Raw genomic sequence first — 24,435 nt, 5'->3', positions numbered from 1 at the left:
TGGTTACACATGTGAGTGACACTGGGCGGTAGTTTGCTGGAAGGCTTTTATTTCCTTTTTTGAAGATCATGGCTACAATGTTGGCAGATAACCAGTCGTTGGGTAAGGTGCTAGTGTCATATGATTGCGTGAATATTATTTGCAAAATTGGTGCAATTTGTTTTGCTGTCTCTCTAATCACACGAATCGGGATGAGGTCAGGGCCACAAGCTTTCTGCGGATTCAAATTGCCAAGCAATTTCTCGATACCTTCTGTGGTGAAGATAATGTTCGGCATGGCAGGGTACGGGCTGGGCCCCTTATCAGGGAATGATGCTGTATCCTCCTCTGTAAACAGCTGTAAACACAGACTGATACTGTCTATTCAGGACGTCAGCTTTGGAGGCACTGGTAGTAGCTAGTCCTCCTTCAGTTTTCAGAGTTGGTATTCCTCCACTATCCTTCTGTTGGCTGTTAATGAACTTCCAAAACTTCTTCTTGGACTCAATCATGGTGTTATCATTATCAAGTATACTTCGAATATACTCTTCATATGCCCTCTTCATGCTACTCTTAATAACTTTGCGTATTTCTCTGAAGTCCTTCCAGTTCTTTTCCGAACCATTACGTTTTGCTTTCTTCCAAATTCTTTTCTTCTTTCTAATTTGTCTCTTGATTGTCATATTCATCCATGGTACATCCTGCCAAGATGAGATCTGCTTTTGTGGAATGTTCTTATCCATGAGATGAAAGAGTTCTGTTTTAAAGGATGTCCAATTTGTTTCCACATCATTATCTGTGGGGTTTGATTGCAAAAAAGAGTCTTTGTTCCATTCCATCTCTAATAGGCCTACCATCCATATTTCCCTTTTTATACAGATAAACTTTGCGTGGCTTCTTGCGGGCGTATTTCACTGTGGTATCAAGCTGTACTGCAACCGCATCGTGATCTGACATTCCGGGTGCTGGAGTCCACCTTTCTAAACTGATCTGGTATAGGCCCTAGTGGTGAAAACTAGATCTAGTATATTTTCAACACGAGTGGGGATTCGCTGCACCTGGCTAAGCATGTTATCATTGGCCAAATCAATCATTGTTTGATTCAAATGGCGACTTACCATATTATGGTTTGTTTTCTCCAGTAACGATGGTTCCATTCTCCAGTAACGATGGTTCCATTCTCCCAGTCAATGTCCGGCGTATTAAAGTCGCCCGTCAGAATAATATTTGGCAGGGCTGACTTACCAGTAAGCTTTTTCACAGCTTCATCCAGTTTTGTAAGGGGTAGGTGATAGTGAGTTGAGGCTTTCTGGCCCTCAACCCTTGATTTGTCATTATTTGCCATCTGTCATTTTACTTTTGTGAACCTGCACCGTTTGGCAAAGAGGTCTAGCGCCCTCATTTACTTTACAGAATTTGCTTCTAAAATATAAAAATAGTTTAAATTTTAAAGGAAATTATTTCTATTTTGTTTTGAGTTATTAACATGTTATTATTTCATTTCATTTAATATTTAGTAATCAAGCAATAAAACCTGTATGATTCTATAGGTAAAAAGGGATTTCTTTTTGAATAAAAGATGTTGGTATGTTTGGTGTTTCTACTATAAAAATAGCAAAATGCAAAAATGGCCGACACGGAAAGAAGTCACGGGGATGGAAACACAACAGAAGTTAACCAAACGCAGGCGTCACAATCAGATATCACTGACGATGATAAAGCTAGGGCTGAAGAGTTAAAGAATAAAGCCAACGAATTCTTCAAAGGTACGTTTAATCGGGGATCACGTTACGCGGATATCAGTCGGCAAATTTTGCTAACGTCTGCAAGGAGCAGAATTTGGCAGCCTTTACATTATACAATTAATAATTAGTCATAGTCATTCACTGCATTGTAAATTTGTATCATTGTACTTGAACTTGTACCCGGGACTTGTACTTATAGTGTTACATTCTCTAGAGCGGGGTTGTTCCATCTATTGCACTTAGGTTTATTTTTTATTTCTTCTGTAGTTGGAAATGTGCCTGTGCATATCGCGTACCACACACATGCACAAGCATGACGTAGCCTGCCAGGCAAACCTTAATTAACACATTTGCTAGTCAACCAAATTCGCCTAGAACACAATACATATTTTACATAGATATTTAAAAGAACAGGCTGGTCAAGGAAACCTACATAAATATATTTTCTATACTTCACTGGACCCAAATATAAGATTTTTTATGGTGATAAGACAATCGCACATGGAATTTTAGAGGGATTTTGATAGCAGTTCCATTAAAAAAAGCTGCTATCATCATGAGACTAAGATCTAGAAACACCCCCGAAATGCTGTTTTGGGGAATTTTGCTAGCAGAATCTTTTCAACTTCAACTTCAACTCTGATATTGGCAGGACCCAGAACGTCTGGGTATGACAGCCAAGCTTGTGCGGGGTTAAGCGTGGTTACTGAGCCTGTAGGTGTGCTTTGAATGCTTGGTTACTTGGAGCTTGGATTATGTTTTCTTTGAGGTTATTCCACTGAGGTATTGTTCGTGGGAAGAATGAATACTTGTGACTTTGGAGTCTGGTCTGATGTTGGATAAAACTTCTGGAGTTGCAGCGGCGAGAAAGTCTGGTAACTGGCGTTAGGTAACGGTCACTGGGGATGTCCACCTCATCGTTGATGATCTTATACAACAGGGTCAGACGTGCAGATCTTCTGCGGTCCTCCAGCGACTGCCACCCAAGGTCTTTCAAGAGAGTTGTTACCGTCCCCTTGGTGCGTTCATAGTTTGACTTGACAAAGCGAGCAGCACTTCTCTGGATCTTCTCCACTTTCACCTTGTTGTTCTTCTGGTGAGGATCCCAGATCACGGAGCCGTACTCAACGTGGGGTCTAACAAGGCTGAGGTAGGCTGTCTCCTTCAATTTCTCTGGACAATTTCCAAGGTTTCGACGAACCACACCGAGCATCTGCTTGCTTTGGATGTTGCAGCGCCAATCTGAGTATTCCATCCTAGATCATCCTGAAGATGGATTCCCAAGTATGGATGTGACTTCACGACGGCGAGTGTCTGGTTGCTCAGCTTGTAGTCATGGTGTACTTGACTTCTAGCGTTGGATACATGCATCACATAACACTTGCTTGGATTAAATTGCATCTGCCAGTCGTGTTGCCACTTGGTAAGATGGTCTAGGTCAGCTTGGAGAGCTTCAGCATCGGTTGGTGAAGAAATGGTTCGGTATACAAGGGCATCATCTGCAAATAGACGTGCTGTTGATGTTAACACCTCTGGTAAGTCATTGATGTAGAGAAGAAAAGGAGCGGTCCAAGGACCGTTCCTGTGGAACTCCAGAGTCGACGGAAACTGCAGATGAAGTTCTACCTTCTAGCACTACTCTCTGTGATCGGTCTTGAAGAAAGGAAGATATCCAGGACAGCAACTGATTGTTTATGCCGTAGTACTTGAGTTTGGAGAGGAGGCGGAGATGAGGCACGGTGTCAAATGCCTTTGTGAAGTCGAGTATGATGACATCCACGCTCTTTCTCTGGTCCAAAGCACTGCTGAGATCATGATGTGTGATTAGCAGCTGTGTATCACATGAACGCCGTTTCCGAAATCCATGTTGCTGGTCAGATAAGATACGATGGTGGTCAAGATGACTCATGATTTGACTGTGGATGGCATGTTCCATGGTTTTACAGGAAATACTCGTCAACGACACAGGTCTGTAGTTTTTAGCGTCCGCTCTATCTCCCTTCTTGAAGATTGCTGTAATGTTGGCTGATTTCCAATCTTGCGGTAAAACTCCTGATTGAAGAGATTGGTTGTATATGAATGTCAACACTGGTGCAAGTTGAGGAGCAAGCGTCTTCAAAATACGACTCGGAATTCCATCTGGCCCAGCGGCTTTTGAAGGATTGAGCTCGGAGAGCAACTTCTCCACACCTGGTACCGTGATCTTTGATGAAAGTCAATCTTTGACATTGAAGAAGTAACTTTGCTACGGAAAGTGCTATGACAAAAAGGTTTTCAGTTTTGGCTTTCTTTACTCAGTCAAGGGCTTTAATATGATATACAAAATGATGCAGTTTGATGGCAAATTTGAATTCACCTGGCATATCTACATGACGGTCACAACACATGAACAAGCTAAGCAACAATTTCAATCACACTGCTGATTGGCTGATCAACAGTCGGGCTACTATACAGCAGTCTGCAAATTAAGAAAAAAATTCAGGTCATCCAGCGGATGACCATCTGGTCATCCGCCAAAATATTTGGTCATCCGATACATGTATTATTTAAAATTTAAAATTTTAATTTTTTAAACTAGCAGTCACCCGTCTTTCGCAGTCACCGTCTTTCGCGGTCACTGTCTTTTGCGGTTTTAATGTGATAAGTGACGTGAGAGGATATTGTCATTTAGAACGTGCACGGCCCCAAGGAAGAACAACTTTTGTTGAATTGGGCTTTCCGTGTTGAAATAAAGTCTAATATATAGAATTACAATTAAGGAGGTCAGGTGCAATTTCAGTGTTTGAGTTCATTTTTGTTATCTGGGGGGGGCACCCTATTTTGAAAGTTGTGGTGCAATTTCACCTGATGCACCGCAATTTGAAGTGCAGTCTCAGAACAATCAAAATAAATTTACAATTTTGTAGGACACTTATGTTCAACATGGGCCTAAATATTTTGCACAGACACAGATTATCTTTCAGCTACTCCTGTATAATAATAATAATAATCTTTCTTTATTGAGGGTAATTCCACTTCAGTGTCAAGCACTGCTTTCCAAGCAGGCCCTCATACAATTATAAAATACTGTAATACATATTGATACATAGTAAATTTACATCTTACACATGGTAAATCAATAACATAATAAATAGTATTGAACTCATATGGCAAAGATTATACAAAACAGGCTTCCCGTTAGTGTGCGTCATTGTGTCCAGACGCGTATTTTACAAATTTGGACGCAAGTTCACATGGCTAATCAAGTATTTTGCGTCCATGTAACATACATGTGGACGCAGACAAAACTTCAAATTTTATCATTAATTGATGATAAAGATAAGAAATTTTTATTCTTTTATATTTTTAAGATAATAAAAGCCCCAAAATTTTGACCCACCTGCTGAGAATTGAAGTAAATTCTGCAATATTTGTAAATGCAACGTCAGGAAATCGTGCACTTTTTACATGCTTTCCGAACGATCGCTATGGCCTGGGGAAGTCCCGATTGATTTGTTTACATGCAAGCACGTGCAGTTAATGTTTATTTATTTATTTTTCACAACCAGACAATATTCAATTTTTAATATTTTAAATTTATTTTCTCATAAATAATCTAGGTTTCCTTTATTAGTATTATTGTTACGATGAATAAAAGCAATTTTTAAAACAAAATCCAAATGATAACCCTTTTTCTTTTTTATTTGTGGCAGCGCGTGTTTTAGTTTTTGTAGCATCAACAGCACGTTAATTTAAAAACAGAAATGCGGAAGTGAAAGTACGAACGAAAATTGCTCAAGATTGACAGACTTTGCTCATGTTTTTGCACCTGTTTTTGACCACGTTGCGGACCAAAACTGACACAGAAATGAGAAAAAGTATCATATCGAATGGAGATGGAATATCACGGCAAAAATGCACTTTTTTTTTTTTTTTAACAATCGACATTTGATGAGGTGTAGACCGAGTAATGCGTGTGTATCGTCATAATTGAGAATTTCAGATGGACGCACAAAAATCTGTCTGGACGCAAGTTTTTGCAACCTCGTCAGCAAACTTGCGTCATTACGGACGCACATTTTTAAAACCTTAACGGGAACCCTGATACAAAATACAAGCTAAAGCTAAAATGTCCTTATAAAAAGTACAATTTATAAGGGAATAGAAATCCCAAATTATTTAGCAGAAGTATTTGTTCGCGCTTTAAATTGATACAAAGATGAGTGACCCAATATCAGACGAACCCTCTCCCATGAGCAGGGTTCATAATTATTGTGAAGTCCCTTAGTTGAATAAATGTAGACCTTCAAGACATGCTTAGCCTTACCAAACTTGCAACTGCATTGCTCTATCTGTTTCTGTCAAAAGTCACAGGAAGTCACAGGAAAATCTCCAAAAGTCACCCATTTGGGCTACCAAACCACAGGTTTGGCAACCCTGATTAATTTGTCCTTCAACACAAAGTATCCAACACTTGAACTAATTCAATAAACAAACACTCTACTGTTATAGCTAAAATAATAGTTTCTTGATCATGAGAGCTCAATAGGCACGCAATGACAATTGCGTCGGCGTACAACGCCTACCACACACGCTCTGCATTTCCTGTGCGTGCACAATCGATCGCGCTATTTGTGTCATTCCACTAAACTTGCGACATTACGCAGTGTACGCAGTACATTATATTCTCATGATCGAAAAACTATTATTTTAGCTATATAACAATTATGTTCTCCATAAAAACAGTCTAATGTTGACTAATTAGTTGAATAAACAATACATGTTAATTGCTTCTCCAGTGTAATGATATGAGTGACCCAGTATCAGACCAAAAAAGCGCAGACAAAGGATCTGCGGGTGTTCATGTTTAAACTGCAACCCAATAGGTGAATAGTTGGTAGTGAATTAGGCCGAAAGGCCCTTTCATTGCTTTTGAAACTAATTAACTTAATTTGACCCCCTTAATGTAAACAAAAACAAAATTCGACGTTTTATTGAAGTGCGCACGACCTTGTTCTTCGCATTGCAAAAGCCCGTTTTCCAAAATAATGTAAACCGTAAAAGTTTTTAGCCTCACCAATTTGCCAGTTTCAGTAATTTATTATAGATTGTTAAATTAGAACTTTGCATGTTAAAAACACATTTTGTTATATAAAACCATGAATGATCCTAGCAATTAGCTCTTGGTCAAACACTCCAAAAGGGAAAATATTAAAAAAAATTTTTATAAAGTATGGGCATCCGACGGATAACCTGCAGTGAATTTCTGGTCATCCGCCAACAAATCTGAGCTTCAGGAAGACCGGATGACCACTTAATTTGTACACTGCTATACAGTTTTATAATTTATGTGTATTACATCCCAAGACTCGCGTACCGTAATATACGGAAACACATTTTTGTGCATATAATTTTAGGCCTATATTTGATAACAAAATGTATAATGTATATTTTGCACAATTGTACAGCTATCGTTTCTACCCTAGGCTATGTCATGACGTATAAAATAAGTATTAAAGGTGAAGTCAAATTAAAGCCCTTGAGTAAAGAAAGCCAAAACTGAAAACCGTTTTGTCATAGCACTTTCCGTAGCAAAGTTACATCTTGTCAAAGATTGACGTTCATCAAAAAGATTCAGCTAACAAAACAGCATTTCGGTGGTGTTTCTAGATCTTAGTTTCATGATGATAGTAGCTTTTCTATGTGGAACTGCTATCAAAATCCCTCTAAAATTCCATATGCGATTGTCTCATCACCAGCATGACTAGCAAATGTGTTAACAAATCTAAGGTTTGCCTCTCATACCCAGAGGATGTTTAAAGACATTCCCACAACCCAATGGGGTTTCTGACCTTGTATGTCTGGCTTTTATACAGATGTGGTACAGTTGACCATACCTTGCATTGGGATTGTGTGCAAATATCTGGTGTTTTCATCCTATTATTTAACATTCAAAACATCGAGACTCAGGAATAAAATTAATGCAGTGGGACAATATGAATGTTTCCTGTAAGAAAATCAAATATCAGTCCTAAGTCTCAACTATTAGCTTGTTGGCTGCAGTTTTAAAATGACCATTTTGTGTGTGTGGCAATGGGGACTTTGCCTTTAAAATTAGGTTATATTGATCAAATTTCCCAATCATAGTGCATTGTAGGAATGCCTTTAAGCCTCCTCTGTCTCATACCTAGATATAAAAGTTACCTGTTATCAAAAAACAAAGTGTCTGCAAAAATCTGGTCATCACAAACATCTTTGATGAAGAAAACTAAGGAAGTTCATGGCGGAACAGGCCGAAAACCATACCTCAATTGTAAAATCCAGCTAATGCATGTCAGCAATTCATTTAAATTCATTCCATTGTGTAAAATGTCAGTGTCAATGATTGTGTCCATGTATTAACATCCACTAGAGGTACGGTACTTCATTCCATCAACAAGAATATACCAGCTCATTATTTTCTCAAACCATCAAGGACTGGAACAATCTGTCTGTACATCCAGCTGAGTACATGATGTACATCCCTCCGACGCCTTCAAGGCTGCACTGAGGGACTTCCCACTGAAGAAGTAGCTCCATCATCGACCATCCAGTTTTTACTTGCACTTGTAATAAAATTTTCCTAGGTATGACACATTGGCTGACATGTATCTTCAATGTAAAGCTCTTATTATGTTGATATAAAAAAAAACCATGTAGATTGTAGATCCCTGTACTTATCTGAAATTATCTTAATTGTATTGCGGTTCAGTCTATTCAATGACTTCAGCAATGCGACCTCAATATCCATTTTTTCGTTTCGCCATATTCATTCATATGACTTGTATTATTCCTTGTTACCAACCCCTAACACAAGTTGTCTCATCCGTTTGGGTTTTGTGTCCAATGTGCAAGCAGGTCAATAAACTATAGTACACAATTATTATGTTATTTTGTTCAAATTTTCCAACAGTAAGTTGCTCAGCGAAAAAACTATACAAATCGTTAACTTTAAGGTGGTACTACACCCCTTGATAAATTTGTGACTATTTTTGCATTTTTCTCAAAAACTAATTACACCCTGGTAACAAAAGTTATGTATAGTATAGGGGCAAGGAATCCAATTACTACACTGGAATTTCAGTGACTCAAGACAAGTAGTTATTGATTTATTGATCAAATATTGGTTTTCCCTCATTTTTGACTGTAACTCCACAACTGTTGTCTGTGCTGAAATAAAATTTCCAGTGCAGTACGGTAGTTGTAGTCCTTGCCCCTATAATATACATATCTTACTTGTTACCAATGCGCTATAATTTTTGAGAAAAATGCAAAATGGACACAAAATTGGCCAGGGGTGTAGTACCCCCTTAAATTGTGTGATTTTTTTTCTCACAAAATGTGTATGTTTCTGGTACTTTTTTCCTATTAAATTTCTTGTTAAAAAGTGGACCTTAGTAACAGTCCATCTTTGAACTGTTTTAGACTTCCAGGAGATGTTTTATCCAACACATTTGATCTACAAAGTGACTGTGGTTACCAACTTGGTCTAGGCTGTGCAAAATTAATTGTTTGGTTAAGGTTTGCTGTCGCTCGAGAAGTATTTTATTTTAGTTATTTTTTATTTTGCCTCCCATCACTCTCTGGGACACCGTTAGTGTGCCATTAATTGACAAAGTCACAAATGTTAGTATATAAAGAATACTTTCGCTGCGAAATTGCAGTTTTATGCGTGTGGATGGAAAAATGTGTACATTTTTGGCATCTATAAAAGACCGGATTAAAAAGACTAGTTTGTGTCTGACGTCAGGGCAAAGGTGGGGCGTGATTGGTTGCTGACCTGTGCAGTATGGTATTTTTAGTCTGGATGACAGGACTTCATACGCAAACTAGTAAATAGAATCTGTTGTCATTTTTTTCCCTCCCAGAATCCTCAAAATATTTTTGGGCAGGGGCTGAGCTATGGTCGGTCAGGGAACTCTAACCAGCCAATTTATTTTCCACAGCCTTTGGGCTGTTCAATAGTTAAAATTATGAGAGCCCCCCTCCAAATTCTGATTTTTTTTTTTTTTCTACATGAAGTTCCATCTTGAATCGGTCTGCAAAATATTTACTGCAACAATATTGATATGGATAGCTTGTGATCGATATTATGACATTGTCTTTTTCAGCCCAAGATTTTCCACAAGCAACTGATTTCTATACTCAAGCGATAGACATCAACCCATATGTAGCAGCTTACTATGGTAACAGAAGTTTTGCACATCTCAAGACAGAATGCTTTGGTTCAGCTCTTCAAGATGCCAGCCAGGCAATCTCCCTAGATCGCAGTTATATCAAGGTATGTTCTATATTTTATGGGGCTAGGAAGAATCTGTGATTGCAAAAATATTTATGGATTCAATCATGTTACCCAGTGGCTCAACAGAAATTAACAATGATGCACCCATGCCTCCACATATTTATATAATGCGAGTGCAGCTTTATCTGCCCAAATGGTTTAAAAATATGTGGAAGCATCAGCTGCAGTGTTGACCATTTTTGATAAACCATTGTTTAACATATAATTGAATTCCTTTCAACAACAAAAACAAGCTACAGTTCATTTTATTGACTTGATTATTTCATTGTGAATATCAGTTAATCATTGCCACTCAACATTACAAGAAGATCAGGTTATGGTGATTTTTCTGTTGATCAGCATCAAAGCTGCAGAATAAAATTGCAATGTTTATCTACTTCCTCTAAAATAATGAATTAAACAAATAAAATAAAGTAAAATAATAAATTCCACATGCCAGACATTACATTTTATGCTCTCAGGCCTAATGCGTAAATTGCGTATGCATGCATCCGTTAACTTAGGTTTGTGTATACGTTACTGTTAAAGTGTTGATTCATCACCATGTTTAACAAGGGTTGGCTCCTGTTATAGGAAAAGTTGTTGAAGAAATATTATCTGCAGATTTTTACTTTTCATGCGGAATTTTTGGCTTTGCACATATTTTTTGTATTTCTGTATCTTGAAATATCATGAAAAATGATTGGCAAGTATGGTAACACTTTAGCTTTATCAAGGAAGCCGACAACAATAATCTTCAACTCGGCAAGAAAGAAATGACGGTGATGCGAATGCGATGAAAATACTCTGGCTTCTTTAAAGTGTTTGGCGGTGGAGTCAAGAAAATTTTGCTTTACCCAGTGAAGAAATACCATCATAACAAATTGTGGGAAATGTGGCTATCTTTGTTGTAAATTAGGATAATAACCTGTGTGCATTCTACTTACAATTTAGGTCTAATTGATTTGGGGACATATAAAAACATTTTACATAACTGACTCACATCATTGCATACATGTACTTTTGGATACATGTGTTTTGTAAGATAATTGAAATCAAGCATAAAATTCCACATAAATAGTATTAGAACATAAATATTACAGATCATAGCATTTAAAGTCTTCAATGAATTCATTTCATCAGTCTTTAGTTTTGTGTCATTCTTCCTTCATTCTCAGGGCTACTACAGACGTGCCACAGCCAATATGGCTCTGGGCAAATTCAAGATAGCTTTAAAGGATTATGACACGGTAAGTTCATTCACTATTTGATCACAAATTCAACTGTAAATAATTGTTTTCTTTACAACTTTATTATAGGTTTTCCATATCACTTGTTGGGAGTGAAATAATACAAAATAATGCATGTGTACTGAGATGTTGATGCGTCCATAAGACGCATCAACATCTCAGTACAAGTGCATTATTTTGTACAATTTCTCGAGCAATAAATGATACACATTTATTAACCTATTTCATACACGAGAAAAAAAAATTGATCCCATGATTTTTGCTATTTTTATAACACAATTGCCACAAAAAATGTTATAGCTGCCTAATGTAAAACATGTATTGTTTGCAGCATAAAATCCTCATTGGAAATTGTTCTGTAATACTTTCCTGATGGCCATAGAAACGCTGACGCATGCGCAGGTCAATCTTAAAAGCCAAAAGAGGCTAGAGTGGAAAGATACACACCACTACTAGCCCAAAGGCCTTCAGTATAAAACTCGAAATGAAAGAAATGGGTAGGGAGGGTGGGCATTTTATTTCTCCACTCACCATTTCTTCATAAAATAAGGATCAAGCATCAAACAGGTAAGTTTTCGTTTAATCCTTCTATTTTATTTCGAAATATGTGTCGAAATAAAAGGAGACTTTAAAGCGGCTCTAGACTCTTGTGTTTTCTTTAATACAAAACTTTCAAAATGTTTCTTGAGCACTACAACTCACTTGAAGAACTTGTACACTAGTATCAAGCTAGAGCTATTTATGTTTTAAGTACACTAGCAGCAAATTTATTGCTGTTATCCACAGGTTTGTTATACCACGCCTGAAAGGTTTTTGCAGATGCCCATCCAGCTGCTGCCATAATCTTCTCAACTGGGACATCACTATTGCTGGCTGCAACTGTTGCAGCACTTCTTGTTGAATGTGGTTTAAAAATGCTGACATCCACACCTGCTGTTTTCATAACAGTTTTTATCCATCTGGTGATGGTATCTTTTGATACACAACTGTATGGTTTCCTGTGACTGATCAATAATTGTTTTTCATTACCTCTGATTTATGCTTTTACCTTTTCATTACACTATACACACACAATCTTTTGTCCAAATTATATGCTTGAAACTTAATCCTCATACCAGCTTTGCCTGGCTTAATATGTTTCAATAAATCAGTAATGACAAATTCCACACAATCAGTGGTATGGATCATATTATCTAATCTCAGCTTGTTCAAAGTTTGTAGTCTCTGTGCTGAAGTTACAGCTAATAACATAGTCAATTTGTAAGTTAAATCTCTAAGACCCAAACTCTCATTTGGAGATAATGTTGTCAGATAATTCAACACGATTTTCACATCCCATGTGACAGTATATCTGGGGAGAGCTGGACGCAACTGAAATACCCCTTTCATAAATCTTGTTATAAGTGGGTGTGATCCAACTGTATGACCTCCATTTAATACTAAAAAAGAAGATAAAGCACTTCTGGCTGTGTTGAGGGCACTATAGCCCAAGTCAAATGTTTCATATTGTTCAGTTAAGAACTGCAACACAGGCCCTATATCCGCCTGCAATGGATTTTCACCCCTGCTGCTGAAAAATTCAATCCATCTATGATCTAGATATGTAAACATGGTACTGTTTTGAAGTGGATTCTCGCCATGAGCTGCAAATGATACGCATTGCCGCCTCCGGAACTCCACACATTTCAAGGGATTGCCTGATAACCTGCAACAAATCAAGCGTAAACTATCATTTAGTGGATGCCTAATGCCAGATACTGGCTGAGAGAGCACACCCTGAGGCAAAAGAACAGGATCATCCACAAGCATATGCAATAACTTGGCAAACCAAGGTTGTGTTGGCCAACGAGAAACAATAACAATGCCCTCTGCTCGGTCTGTTTCAATTTTCCGAATACACTTTGGCATAAGACAAAAAGGAGGAAATGCATAAAATTGCAATTTCTCCCAATTAACAGAAAATGCATCAATATTTTCTGCCTCAGGGTCTGGTCTCCATGAAATATATCTAGGCAATTGTTTGTTCAATCTTGATGCAAACAAATCAATTTCTGGTGTCCAAAATAAATTGCATATTTTTTGGAAAACCATCTTATCCAGCATCCACTCGATATTATCATCAAATTTTCTGGATTTCCTGTCTGCAGTGACATTTTCAACACCTGGTAGATAAGATGCAGAGAGCCATATATTTCTAGAAATGCACCACTGCCAGATTTCTTCGACCAATTTGTTACATGCATGTGATCTTGTACCACCCATGTGGTTTACATATGTCATGGCTGTCTTGTTATCGACCTTAACATGAACATTACTGCAGTGTTTGCAAAATGCCTTCAAATTGTAGAAAACTGCTAGTAATTCTAGATAGTTAATTACGTTTCTGCTAGCAATACTCCGCTCCTCTGCATTCCATCTACCACCGATTTCTGTATCCCCATTTGTACCACTCCATCCTGGCCACTTGCATCACTTTCAATATGAATGCTAGGCTTGGGCTACTGTATTGGTGAACATGTACTGTCTATTACCTTTAATTACATGTAGTTTGTGTTCTAATGTGTTCAAATGATTCAAAAGTAAGTACATTAATGTATACTATTGCAAATGGCAGCTATTACATTCTACTGCATTTTCAATGGTCTTGCACTCGGCCCAGGGTTCATACTTGTATGCAATTTCTTGTAGATGGATCAGCATTTTAATCATTTTGTTTTGTTGTTACTTCATAACAGGTTGTAAAATATCGACCTAACGACAAAGATGCCAAAGCCAAGTTCACAGAGTGCAACAAGATTGTGAAAATGCAAGCATTTGAAAGAGCTATACGGGTAGATAGTAACAAGCAATCAATAGCAGACCAACTAGATATAGAAAATATGAGTAAGTCAAATCCCAATGTAATTCAGGGACTGCCTTTTGAGGAGAGCATGAGCAATCACTCTCTACTGCTCTCCTTAAATCTGATATAGGAGAGCAATTTTCAGCTCTCCTTATTTGACCATTCTCTCCTTACATTCTATTGTAAATGCTCTAAACGGCTCTCCTTGAAGAGCTATGTCATGCTCTCCTGCAAATTCCAAAAGACAGTCCGTAATTTATGCAAGGCTTTTGGTAATAGCATACTAAGCAATCAGATACAGGTGAACATGTAGTTCTTTTCTTTATGATGTTTTGTATTTTTCAGCTTGTTTGTATGAGATGTATGTCAGAATATGTAGGCCTATATTTCATTATGTTTTCTCAGTTTCAGGCATCAGAACTTGTTAGTAATGTAATTGACCTACGGTGTTGAATAACTCAAAAGAGGAAATTATTGATTGCCTTAGGTTTGGTATTATTTGACACATATATCAGCAATGAATGTAACAGAAGTGCATCTTTTGTTTGATCATCCACATAGGCATATTAAAACCCTTTTTTTTTTTTTGGGGGGGTTGGAGCAGTATTTTCAGGGCAAGATTTTTCAATTGGACGTTCATGCAGACTGCCGATAGGTCATCTTGAATTTGTGGTCTTTGCGCCTGTCATCAATGTTGCCGTCACTGGTAATCTTCAGCTAGCTTGACTGATCTTTCACACACTACATCTTGCTTTTTTGATTGATTATCGGACGGTATCCTGAAAGCTTCTTCCTGGGAAATTTGTGTATTTGGAGTGGGGTCAGTGGACTATTGGAAAAGGGCAATTTTACTTTCCCAAATGAAGAAATGTGAAAAAAATGTAGGAACTTTGCTAGATCTATGTACAGATGTTAGAGAAATTTGGCTTTTCTTCCTGGCAAATTTTTTCCAGACCTGCTTGTAGATTTGCAAATTGCATTATATTTACTTTGTGGTAAATCTGATTGATCCCTGTGATAATTTGTACACTAAAATAATTGTGATATTGGCTGTTATCTTGGATTCTTTGCAGTTATTGAGGATGACTATGAAGGTCCTAAACTGGATGAAGATGGCAAAGTGACCAAGCAGTTCATGCTAGATCTCATGGAACACTTCAAGAATCAGAAGAAGTTACATAGGAAATATGCATATCAGGTAAGTCAACAAACTTCTGCATTGAGCGTTGGACGTGTGTGCACATGATATTTCAAATGTGAGACTTGCTCCTAAAAAACCCGCATAAAGTCGGAAAACTATGATTTGGGGATATATGTCCAAATTTAAAATGCTTAGAATGCCCGCCAGCTTTAAAATGATATAACATATATTATGATTACTCAATCTTTTGTCCTTCAAAAATACATCTTTAGCTTCAAAATTCCTTTGTTTTCTATCGAATTTTGGCATGTTTATTGGACTGTATCTCAAATAAAGCCTTGGAGACTGTCCAGGTTTTACAGGAACATGTCTCATATGTGATGTAATCAAGCAAAATGAGTCTGATGTCGATCAAAATCAAACTTCAGGTTTCAGTTTCAGTAAATGAGCCATTCTTAAAGCTTTATTTTGCTCAAAACCGCATCATAATCCGTCAGATACGTCATATGTCAAAAGAAGTGTTCAGATTATAATTGAAGTGTTCTTTCCTATTGGGGAAAAAACACAAATTTTAGTGCAATTACATAAGATTATTGCACTTTACAGAAGGTTGCTAACCACAAAGACACATGTACACCACATAAACCATTTAGCATCCGTCACGGATGCAGCATTACACCGGTGCAGTACCATAATCGGTCTGCATTCGAGATCAATTGCGCAGCCAGGATCACAACTATCTGAATGTTGTACCTGTAAATCGGTTTAATTAGCATTAAGTTCTTTGTCCAAGAGAATTTATGTATGTTGATGTATGTAGATCAATTTTTTTCCACAAGAACACCAGACACTGCTGGAACTCTAAATACGTTACTGATTTGAGCTAACTTGACTTGCACTACTGAGGTGAACTGAGGAGCGCCCTTTGAAAATGAATGTACTGAAGTTGGTTCAGCTTATATATGTAAGGTGGAAAAAATAAGACTCATAACACTGTGTATTGATATAGAATGGAATGCACTAAGTTGTGCGCAATGTTTACGCTAGTTGTGTGTTACGTAATGCGAAGCTGGCGCACACTTATGTGAATTTACGCAAGCGTGAGTTGGGACTTTATTGACGCGCGCAGTAACAAAAGCCTAATAATTTCCACCTGATATAAGCCAAACAAACTTTCCTGAGAGGAACTGAGGTGCACCCTTTGAAAATGAATGTATGTAGACCTTCAGAAATGGTATAATTCCACTTGAAATATAATACAGTAATTTATGGTTTTAACATGCTTTATTTTGCTTCTTGTTCTTTTCAGATTCTAGTGCAAATCAATGACATGTTCAAGAAGTTGCCATCGTTATGTGACATCACAGTACCAGAGGGGTCAAAGTTCACAGTGTGTGGAGATATACATGGGCAATTCTATGATCTGTTAAATATATTTGAACTAAACCAGCTACCATCCACAGACAATCCTTATGTATCCTTTTGTGTTGATAACATGTTGAAAATGAACTCTTGTAAGCAAAGAAAAAGAAGGGCTTTTTTTTACAGAAAACTGCTGATCACTATGGCCAAGACACACCGTATCAAACAATTAATTAACATCATTCAGAGATGCAGCTCTATATAGGTAGAGATTACTAGAGAACGTACACGTAGAAATAGCTATCCCAACCAGAAGCTTCTCCCTGAGCTTACATATTGGTAAACCAAGACAATAACCTCAGTTGTCTGCAGGGAACAAATGTATGTGACTGTGGGGACTTTTTGTCTAGTTCCTGGTGGCTAGCATTTTGAATCACTGACTGTTTTTGTGTATTAAGCATGTAGGCATGTCATGGAGATACATGTCTAAAACATGCATGGGTCATGTAGAGTACATTGTACATGGACACAAATTGATAAGTGGACATAAATTTGGGAGAAAACATGCTCTTTTGTGCAGAGATGTAACAAGTCTGAGTAATTATATAACACTAAGTCTAACCCCAACAATAATGAAAGAGACATTGAGCACACTACTACTGCTGCTGAATGTGCTACTAGTCAGTATAAATAACTCTTCCCAATGTTGTTCTTATATCCTTAACATTTGTGTTTTCAGTTATTTAATGGTGACTTTGTAGATAGGGGATCATTTTCTGTAGAAGTAATTCTTACACTGTTTGGTTTCAAACTTTTGTATCCAGATCATTTACACTTATCAAGGGGTAAGTATTTGTTTGTTTGATTACTTGGATAAATACAGATAATTCGGTTCAATACATTTCAGGCAAATGATTTTTTTTTCAAGATTTTCTTAGTGCAGGAAGATGAGAACAACTTGTTTACAAAGTGTGTGTATTGTAGTCTCCCCCAACGCTGGTTTGATTCTGCTCACTACAAACTATCTGCCAATGATAACATCACAAACCCTTTTTGATTGATGAACTCTTTCGCACAACGCCATCATCCCAACAAGACATCAATTGGCTACTTAATATTCATGAGATTTGAATCATACTGTCAAAGTACCTGGATTTCCCTGGTAACTCCATAGAACAGATCAGTGTTTCCTTAGCATACGATCTGGTACAGTTGAGAAGAATACTCTCTTATAATGTTGCAGGTAGATCCCTGGCCCTTTTGAGATGCATTACATCTGTGTACAAATCCCAGCTATATCCCGGCAGTGTAGGGACACATTGATCTGTTACATCCCCAGCTAAGTCCTAGCTAAGTTCCCGCTATTGCCTGGGTCCTGCGAGCCGGGATTGCAATTGACAACAGCATTATTCACATACTACATCTGGTCATAATAATAAGTTAATGTATCACACATTCTATTTCAGGCAATCATGAAAGTGAAACCATGAATCAGATGTATGGTTTCCATGGTGAGGTGAAATCCAAATACAATGCACAAATGTCAGAGTTCTTCACAGAGGTCTACAACTGGCTACCTTTAGCACAACTTATCAACAACAAAGTATTGGTAAGCATATGCCTCTGTTTCTAGATGATATTTATTTTACATCAAATGAAACAAAAAGCACACTCACCCCTACATACGCACCACCCACCCCACATAAAGAGAGAGAAAAAGGAATAATGATGATAATAATAATAATAAAAACATATGAACTGTCTTGTAATACTCACTGTGGGTTATGGCATTGATGGCTAGAACTGGTCTGGTCCATTGCTTTTACATGTATTATGCTAAGATTTATACTTGTATAGTATTTGCAATGCAATGTAAATTCTGTATTAGTTTGTATATGAGGGGGCATACTTGGAAAGCAGGGCTAGTCATTGAATGCAGGCTATCCAGAGCCCCTCTATTGGTGCTTAGGAATAGATTAGTATTACGCTTGGTTACACAACCAGTCAGTGCATGTAAAATGCTAATTTACTGGACTGCACAATGTAGAATAAGTAATGTAGGGTGTCATTACTCATTTTTCACGCACCTGCTAGCAAAATGCACACAAAACATCAAACTATTTGGTTCTAACAGAATTCTGTGTGTGAAAATCTGGTGATGTGAGAACAAAGTTACGCAGCATATTCCAAAATGAGCTATTCCACTTGAAATTCATATACCCCGTATGGGAAACATAATCATAATCTCCCATACAGGGGTTGTAGATTTCACATGGAAGTCACCCATGCAGGTAACCCCATTTGAAATTCACACTCTCTGTGTGGAAGATTAATGTTGTGTCTTCCAAAGAGGGTTTGAGGATTTCAACTGGAATAGCCCAATACATTAGTTTCATATAAGCGCTGCATTGTTTGCACCTGTTTTATTTACATCCAGGTTATGCATGGAGGATTATTCAGCAAAGACGATGTAACAATAGATGACCTTAGGAAAATAGATAGAAATAGGCAACCTCCTGATGAAGGTATGTAGCATTGAATATCATTTGCTTGACAAAAAATTCTTGAACAGTTGTTCTTTTTCCTTTAATTGCATTGGTACTTGCTCGTATTATATGAGACAATGTTAAACGTGCAGTTGCGTGCACGGTTTGCTTTGTGCATAACATGGTATGCATGCAGTGATCTTGCTTGTCAGCATGGTGCGATATTCCTAGTGTGAAGGACTCAGTGGATTTGCCAATTTTGTGCACGGGAGTGACTGTTTTAACATTAAGAGTGGATGGAAATTACATGTAAACATGAAATTATTGGTGATCTGTCTAAGAATAAGAATAAAAGTATTGTTTTGAGACCCAGCCGTGTTTCTATCACCTGATATAACACGGGAGACAGCATTATTTCTGCATGGACAACTCAGCCTGCCGCCTTGTTGTTCCACTTAAAATAATGCTATCTCTTGTGTTATATCAGGTGGTAGAGACACGGCAGGGTTTGAAAATAATGCTTTTATTCTCTAATTCATTCACCAGAGATTTGGACTTGGAAGATTAGACTCCAGAGAATAGCCCCATGTGTAATGCTATGGTAAATCTGTAATATTGGACTGTTATAGAGCACTTCTGAATTTATTTTAAAAAATCACCAAGTTCAATGTTAAATGGCATCTTTAAGCTTGAACGTCACACAAAGGTTTGCACCTGTAGCACTACCACTTAGCACTCATAGCACTTACAATATAGTGCATGCTATTGGCACAACGCATTATGCTCATAAAGCAAAGAATCTTTTAATCAAAGTTTGCTGCATGCATTACAAAATACTCCATGGGGTACTCTTATTTTGTCCCCCATGACCAACATGTAAGACATGATGGAATCTGGCCTCTTTTGTAAGCTGATCTTTTTTGTTTTGTATGCAAATGTCCCAAAACCAGAGGAGTGTGCTCATAAACCATTATGGATAAATTATAGTGTTAGTACAGGCAAGTTGCATATGATGTGGCCTCATTATGTTGTAGTAGAGTGTCATTGATGTCAAATGGATTTCAAGAACTGTTGTCAAATGGTTCTTTGGCTCACTGTCAAGGATCTTGATTTGCATGATGGTCCCCTATCTGAGTAAGTTTCCCAAGTGTCTTCTCTAGAGTTATAATGCAGAGACTAACCAATCTAACTGTGAGTTATATTTAAGTCAACATAATCAATGGTTGTTTTTATTTCAGGCTTTATGTGTGAACTGCTATGGTCAGATCCCCAAATCCTTCCAGGGAGATCACCAAGCAAGAGAGGCGTAGGGTGTCAATTTGGACCCGATGTCACACATCGATTCCTTGCTAAGAATAACCTTGAGTACATCATCAGGAGTCATGAAGTCAGAGCACAAGGATATGAGGTGGGACACGATGGCAAGTGCATCACAGTCTTCTCAGCCCCTAACTACTGGTAAGTAGCACAATCTACAAGACATACAGACTGACAAACAAACAGAATGGGTCATGAAGTCAAATCATAGGGATACTGTAAAAGTAGAAATTTTCGCGAGGTTTTTATTTTCGCTAGTGGACATAAAATCGCGAAAATAAAAACTCTCAAAAATACCCTTTTGCATTAGGTTTCTATTGTATCAATATCAAAACCGCGAAATTTAATTCTCGCGCAATTGACAAAATCTTCAAAATCGCGAAAATATTGACTTTTACAGTATAAGGTATCACAAGATAGCAAGGTTATTACTGTCAGGGGCATTACAACTGAATTTGATTCCTTTTGTGAAAAGAATGCCACTTTCCTCAAGTGATCAACACATTTTGTTTTCATCCTTCTATTGATTTCTTAACAAATTTATTCACTTTTGTATATCAAAATTATAAATTTATATAAAATAATCGAAATAATAGATACAGCTGGTAGATGCAGTTGATTCTTTTTCGATTCTTGAAAAAATAAACCACTGCTTATATCAAAGCATTAAAGGTGTGTGGCCAGATCCCCAATATTTCCTTATCAAAACTGAGATTCTTGTATCAGAAGATAGCTTTTATTTTACTCATTACCCCAATATAAATTAATGCCCCAGAAATGTTTCATTAGATGTGCACAAAAATGTGTACTGGAAACAATCAATACACTGAAATGGCTTTAACAAAAGTGATTGAATATAAATTCAGCTTCAGTCCATCATGCATATCTATAAAGTAATAGTATTGCTGTACATAGTCATTCATTGTGTTGGAATTTGATTGTTTGCTAATTCCAGTGATCAGATGGGCAACAAAGGAGCTTTCATTACTATGGGTGCCGATTTAAAACCAAATTTCACAAGTTATGCTGCAGTGGTAAGTGCTCTTTGATTTTGTCTAATTTTCAAATTGAAGCATTTTGAACATATCCATGCAAGGGTTTGAAACAGAATCTTCTTTGTAAAAACGTAGAGACCAATTTGGTCTAGATTTTGTGTGAACTGGGAGCTACATGACCAACCAAGAGTTTCAACTTAGCTGAACTCCACATAAAACCAGGTTTTAAATCTTACTCTGTGTGTAAAACATACTGCATAAGTCCAGGGTTAACATATTTCAGACCTATTTGCATAGATTCATACACATAGTACCCTTTCTGAACTTGTTCATTTAGGACAAAAAATATCTGAACGATATCTCATATGAGGCCAGGTTAATAAATGTTTGGGTTTAAAACAAGTCAAGTGGACATGTTTTTGATGTACTGTATTGTCTGTAATAAACGCCCCGGGGAGTTGCATTTTTCCAAAAGGGGGTGTTTAAAAAATTATGTTAAATTTTCCGATGGTGCTCGTGTAGAAAGGAGGGATTTACGACTATACTAATACTACTGCCATGGCGGCGCTCAAGGAAATCAAGTGGAAAATGGTAAATACAACAAAAGTATACTCGTAAGTGCATCATCAAGCAAGAATATGGTGAAATTCTACCATAATTAGGCAATGGAATGGATGGAAGTTTAAGTCATAGGTTTTGTCCATGCAATTTAGCAATCATCGCTGACATGACTGATGCAAGTTTTAAGCTTACTCACACGATATAGATAAAATGGAAATTTTTGTATATTTGTCAAATATTTACCAGAAAAATTGGAGTAGGGCGTTTATTAGAGGGGGAGCGTTTATTACAGACAATACGGTATTGTGTTTTGTTTTTATTCTAATATTACTCTATTGCTTCTGTCAAAGTAACAATTAATTATTATATTATCATATTTTCTTGTTGCAGCCGCATCCGAACGTGAGGCCGATGGCGTATGCCAGCAACTTGTTTGGATTCATGTGATGAAGGCTACAGGGGGGTGACTTTGTCCAATCTTGATTTACATGTGTGTGAAGTCCAGTGTTATAGCAGATTTTTTTCTTCCAAAAATTCCAAGCAAGTGCCAGCAGCTCCTTTTTGTAATGAACTACTTCATTACTATACTGCAGACAGTGTGATATTCCACAACAGTTAATGTCAAAGTTGGAAATTTTCATGTGACTATTATTTTCATGCTTCTAACATGTAAGCAGCTACCATGAATACAATATGTCAATATATTCCTTATTTGCTAGGAAGTTGAAAAATCCACTTTTGCAGTATTTGTTCTAAATATGTGACTTATTGCCAACGGGTTTGTGCTATTTATTTGTAAAAAATGTAGCTTTCTTGGAACAACAAACAAGTTTTGTAATTGTTGAATGGTCAGCAGGCCAACTGCCTGGGTGGGCAACATTTTCTGGCCAACCAAAAATGAAGCCACAGGTTTAAGGTGGTACTATATCCCCTGATAAATTTTGTGACTAATTTTGCATTTTTCTCAAAAAATAACTACACACTGGTAACAAATGTTATGTATATTATAGGGGCAAGGAATCCAATTACTTCAGTGATTCAAGACAAGTGGTTCATTATATATGTTAAGAAATGAGGAACATTCTAGCGGTACCTCTTTTCTTATCATAAATAATGAACCGCTTGTCTTGAGTCACTGAAATTCCAGTGTAGTAACTGGAATCCTTGCCTCTATAATATACATAACTTTTGTTACCAGTGTGTTATTATTTTTTTTTAAATATGCAAAAATAGTCACAAATTTATCAACTACCTAAATAGCACAATTACATAAGATCATTGTGCTTTACAGAAGGTCGCTGACTACGTTGCTCCAAGACACACCTTATAAGCCATATAACATCATTTGACACGCAGCATGTTGCCTAAGCAAGCAAAATTGTTCACAAATGATTTTGCAATGCATTATTCCGATTCAAATTGTTTATTTTAGCTATTCCTTGATTTAGAAACTTCAGCGTGAATACACTCAGTTAGGGCTAATATCCATAAAAGTGAATAGCTATGTGTCTTAATGTTGTATGAGCAGGCAGCATGCTGTCTGGTAGGGAAGCGTTAACTGTTTGGCAATTTACTTTGACTGGTCAAACAATCAAATGTTTGGAGCAAAGAGACCTGTTGATTATCCCTTGCCCCTATATTGTTTATTTTTACAGTGCTTAAGAAACTCTTTGTATTTGTGCGAAATTGTATTGATGAAAGGTGACATTGTGTTTCTACTGAGTACTTGGTTTGGTGTGATATACAGTGTTTCTATAGCACTTGGTTTGGGGTGCTACTAGTGGGATGATGGTGATGTGATATAATGGGTTATCAAGCAATGCATTCCCACCAAGTATACAGGGTGATGGTTGGTGGGTATGAATAATGATTGATCATTTATTGTGCTGGGCACTCCGCATTACTCTTTAGTTTATGCCCACCATTTTCTAGGGACAAATGATATGTTCACAGGTAACCCATCATGTTTCTCCTGAAAGAATGCTAAACAGGGCAACTCACAGCATCCTGTGTTTTCCTGGGCAGACCAGACTGGGAGTACTGCACATAATGTGATATATAATGAGCAGTACTCAGCAATTGTTACACCAATGTATTTGTACTGTAAAAATTAACCAGTATCAGTACATGCTATGTACCTTTTGAAGTGGTTTAAAGTTGATATACTAAAATGCAGCAAACCTTTGACGAGCGCGACTACCGTGATGTTGCAAATTCGGCGCTAACAACACGTACGGCGCACAGTTCATTCATAAATTTCCACTCAGCAACAACATATCGCCTTAGCAGCCAATCAGAGACAAGTGCGTGCAACGCAGTAAATACGCGATGTATCATTACAATACGCGCTCGTCAATGGTTTACTGCATTTTAGTATAATTGGCCAGTGGCCAGTCTGCATCACACTAAAAGTTGGCCATAATAGGTCTGTTTTTACTGAGCATGATAACTTGTATTA

General features: G+C 37.3%; 1 protein-coding gene across 1 annotated transcript; it reads left to right on the top strand.

The window, feature by feature from the left end:
* Positions 1–1,600: 1,600 nt before the first annotated feature.
* On the top strand, positions 1,601–23,169 carry LOC140152941 (serine/threonine-protein phosphatase 5-like). Its single transcript, XM_072175493.1, has 12 exons — positions 1,601–1,745; positions 9,854–10,023; positions 11,202–11,273; positions 14,009–14,156; positions 15,189–15,313; positions 16,566–16,730; positions 17,358–17,463; positions 18,085–18,227; positions 19,056–19,143; positions 20,343–20,562; positions 21,377–21,455; positions 22,368–23,169. Exons 1-12 carry the CDS (start codon positions 1,607–1,609, stop codon positions 22,422–22,424), a joined length of 1,512 nt encoding a protein of 503 aa, XP_072031594.1. The 5' UTR covers positions 1,601–1,606; the 3' UTR covers positions 22,425–23,169.
* Positions 23,170–24,435: the final 1,266 nt, after the last annotated feature.

The sequence above is a fragment of the Amphiura filiformis genome, chromosome 5, assembly GCF_039555335.1.
Source record: "Amphiura filiformis chromosome 5, Afil_fr2py, whole genome shotgun sequence".
Taxonomy (NCBI): Eukaryota; Metazoa; Echinodermata; class Ophiuroidea; order Amphilepidida; family Amphiuridae; genus Amphiura; species Amphiura filiformis.
Note: the sequence above shows the minus strand (reverse complement) of the source record. Positions and strands in the feature narration are given on the sequence as shown.